The following is a 3808-nucleotide window of genomic DNA, read 5'->3' on the forward strand; positions in this document are numbered from 1 at the left end:
TTATTTTTGCTTTGTCGAACTGGTCAGATTTGCCACGCGGCGTTGAGTTTGAACACGTCAGCTCCCTTCCTAGTGCTGAAACAAGGGAATTTTGCTGCAAACCAGTGGCGATGTTTGAGTATATATACCCCATCACCAACCAAACTTGTTAACATATCCTTCTCCGATCTCCTCCTAGCTAGCTAGCTAGCAATATTACTCTCTCTTTCTCAAAGGTATGATAATCTTCCATTCTAATAGTTTCTTCTATTGTCCCTAGACCCTTAACTTATGGAAGTAGGTATATAACATGTTTAGGTTCAAATTAGTTGTGTTTAGTTTAGCTAGGCATTGTTTTTGTACAAGATAGCTAGGGTGACAAGTCGATCAGCTTACGTGGACCGCATGTGCCACTCTTGTTATGCCATTTGGCAAAACAAGTACACCTTTTGTGGTGTTTGAGGATGCTGCATGTGTAGTTAAAAAACCTAGGGTACCCTAAAAGACTATTACTCACTTTTTCTTGAAAGTTGAAACTTGAAACTTAGATGGCTGCAGCTTAAACCAAGACCGGAATAGCTGCTGTTTTATTGGCTGTGGGCCCACACCCAACAGTTCAACTAAATTAAACCATTGTTGCTTGCATTGTCAATTGATTTACTGATGATCATTCATTACATTCTTAATTAATTTCAGGTGAAAATTAATGAAGATGCAGACCCATAAGTTTCTGTTAATTCTGATGATGCTAATCATCACCATGATCTTTTCTCAAGCCAATGCCCGAACCCATGTGACTGAATCAATCCTGCATCAAGTGGCTGCTTCCCTGGAAATGTTCGTCGATGAACTCCCACGAATGCCCACCGTCTATGGTTTCAGTTATGACCACCACGGGTCGCCAACTCCTGCACATCCCACCATAGGCATGTTTCAGAAGAAATGGGTATGATATTCAGATCCGGTCTGACCCGGTTCATCTTAACTAGGCCGGTAACATGGTCTGGCTGCTGTAGCATGACTCGGGTCTACCTTTAATTTGGTCTATCTTCATTCATGGACAGTACGTCCGGTTTAACTAACTTTATTTATCTACTCCTGCCGTGCAGAAATTCCACCGTGATTTGCCTGCAACAAGAGTGTTCGCGTACGGGACATCTCGGGAGGCCGCCACCGTACCTGGCCCCACAATTGAAGCCATCCAAGGAGTACCAACTTATGTGACGTGGGAAAATCACCTCCCTAAAAAGCACATACTCCCATGGGATCCAACCGTTCCCACTGCCATTCCCAAGACGGGTGGAGTCCCAACAGTCGTCCATCTCCATGGTGGGGTCCAGGATCCACCCAACGATGGATATGCTTTCGCCTGGTTCACTGCCAATTTCAAAGAAACCGGACCCTTTTGGACCAAACCCACCTACTTCTACCCGAACGTCCAACATGCAGGAAATCTCTGGTACCACGATCATGCACTGGGAATGACCCGGGCCAACCTCCTTGCTGGCCTGATCGCTGCCTACGTCATTCGTGACCCTAAATTAGAAGCCACCCTGAACCTCCCGGCCGGGCCGGAGTTCGACCGGCACTTGTTCATCTTTGATCGGAGTTTTTGCAAGGACGGGTCTCTTTACATGAACTCCACCGGCAACTACCCATCCATCCACCCTCAGTGGCAGCCGGAATATTTCGGGGATGCCATGATAGTCAACGGTAAGGCCTGGCCGTATCTTAAGGTTCAGCGCCGGAAATACCGGTTCAGGATCATCAACGCCTCCAATGCGAGGTATCTCCGGTTACATTTGAGCAATGGCCTCACGTTTGTCAACGTGGGGGCCGACAAGTCCTACCTCCCTTCTCCTGTCCCAACAAAAAACATACTCTTATCACCTTCGGAGATTGCTGATGTGATCGTCGACTTCTCGACTTCTAAAGCTGATGAGGCCGTGTTGATCAACGATGCCCGGTACCCGTACCCGGATGGTTCACTGGCGGATCCACTTAACCGTAAAGTCATGAAGTTTATTATTGCATCCGGGAAGCCCAAACAACCGGACAGATCAAGTATTCCGGCTAGTCTAGTGAAGTACCCGATAGCAACAACAGTAGGCGCAGCGAAGACAAGGTATATTACAATGTACGAGTACCTGAGCCCTTCTGGAGAACCCACGCAACTCCTTATAAACGGTAAAACACCGGAAGATCCAGCGACGGAGACGCCAAAATCCGGCAGCACTGAGGTGTGGGAGGTGATAAACTTGACCAATGACAGTCACCCATTGCACCTTCACTTGGCTTCCATTCAGGCAATCAAGGTGCAGAAGCTTGTGAAGTTGGATGAATTCAAGGATTGCATGAGAGCCAAGAATGATGCACTTAAGTGCAACGTGAAGGCTCATGCAACCGGAAAAGTGTTCAAGATACCGGATTATGAGAAAACATGGAAGTTCACGGTGAAGATAGAGCCGGGATGCCAAACGACGATCATCGCCAAATTTTATCTAGTCCACACTGGTGAGCCTTACCCGTTCGATGCAACTACAGAACCTGGATACCTCTACCATTGTCATGTAAGCTTCAAATGCGCTGTATATTCATATAGCTAGCAGCTGGTTCAAGCTATTTAGAAGGGTTCGATATATACTAACCATTTTCCTCTTTTCTCTTTTCTTTTCTGCAGATTCTGGACCATGAAGACAACGTCATGGTACGACCGCTGAAGCTGATTAAATGAAGAAAGATTTCATATTGAATAAGGAAACGTCTGCTCGCATATTTGTCGTTAACTTAATTCAGTTAAAACTGGATTAAGTATCAAATCTTGTTTAATATATTCAATATATGCAATTTAATTCTATCAAATTGTTGTATCAATAATTTAAAATGATCTGTTAAATAACACAGATCAAGTTTTAAAGCTATTAATTCTTGAAACCCAGGAGTTATCTTGTCCTCTCTCTCTCTCTCTATAGATATATCGATCAATCTTTGTATACTTCTTTATTATTTTTGAAAGACGGTGTGCGTTGACGAGGAATAATTAATGGATGATCATAGGATAATTTGAACTATGAATAAAGAAATTAACAAGCAATTGTTATTTGAGGCTATTCCTACCTGAAATGTTTTCGGTTGATCAATATAAATTGCTATACAATTGTTATTTGAATTTTGAAGCTATATATTTATGGTTAAAATATCTATACGATTGTTATTTGAGGTTATTTGAGGCTATTTATCTATCTCTCTCGTCAATTTGTATTTATCAACCCAAAACAAAACATTTCAAGTAAAAACATCAATTGTACCAAATACCGTTGATGTATCACTTCTATAGTCTCTCTTTCTCACATTGAGAAGTTTATATAATTTGATTTAATTATTTATTCTAAAATTAAAAAAAAATGTAAACATGATCAGGGTTTTTAATGTGTCAAATCTGATCAGAGACCTGCTCTCAACAAAAAACTCTTGATTTGTATCTACACATCTCATCATGAAACTGGGACAGACCATATTCCATGTATGCAATAAGGTTTATATTCATATTCAATTCATTTTGGTTATCCTAAATCATATTTGGTCCTATTAATCAATACCAACCTTACCTATTTTAGTTGCTAGTTCATAGAAAATTAATAATAAGCAAGTAAATCAAGTGAAGATATAAAGTACTAACAGAAGAAAACGTTGGAACTTTTGTTAGTATTGCACTCACAAGGTTTTGAAATATACAAAATATCATACTCTATATAAAGACATCTATCGGTATGTTTTATATGGAGGAAAGATCGAGGGAGGTGAAGGGCTAGCCCTCTCACCTCAATGC

At 41.5% G+C, this 3808-nt stretch overlaps 1 protein-coding gene across 1 annotated transcript; it reads left to right on the plus strand.

Moving 5' to 3' along the window:
- The first annotated feature begins 685 nt into the window (after window positions 1-685).
- Window positions 686-2932, plus strand: LOC104612840 (multicopper oxidase LPR1 homolog 1-like). The gene is made up of 3 exons (XM_019200374.2): window positions 686-925; window positions 1089-2549; window positions 2660-2932. Exons 1-3 carry the CDS (start codon window positions 686-688, stop codon window positions 2711-2713), a joined length of 1755 nt encoding a protein of 584 aa, XP_019055919.1. The 3' UTR covers window positions 2714-2932.
- The last annotated feature ends 876 nt before the right edge of the window (window positions 2933-3808 follow it).

Source organism: Nelumbo nucifera, chromosome 3 (genome assembly GCF_055504915.1).
Source record: "Nelumbo nucifera cultivar China Antique chromosome 3, China Antique-T2T, whole genome shotgun sequence".
NCBI lineage: Eukaryota > Viridiplantae > Streptophyta > Magnoliopsida > Proteales > Nelumbonaceae > Nelumbo > Nelumbo nucifera.

Coding starts and splice junctions, on each gene's coding strand:
- LOC104612840 (XM_019200374.2), top strand. CDS start 686: ATGAAGATGCAGACCCATAAGTTTCTGTTAATTCTGATGATGCTAATC. Junction 926..1,088: donor GCATGTTTCAGAAGAAATGG/GTATGATATTCA, acceptor CCTGCCGTGCAG/AAATTCCACCGTGATTTGCC. Junction 2,550..2,659: donor GATACCTCTACCATTGTCAT/GTAAGCTTCAAA, acceptor TCTTTTCTGCAG/ATTCTGGACCATGAAGACAA.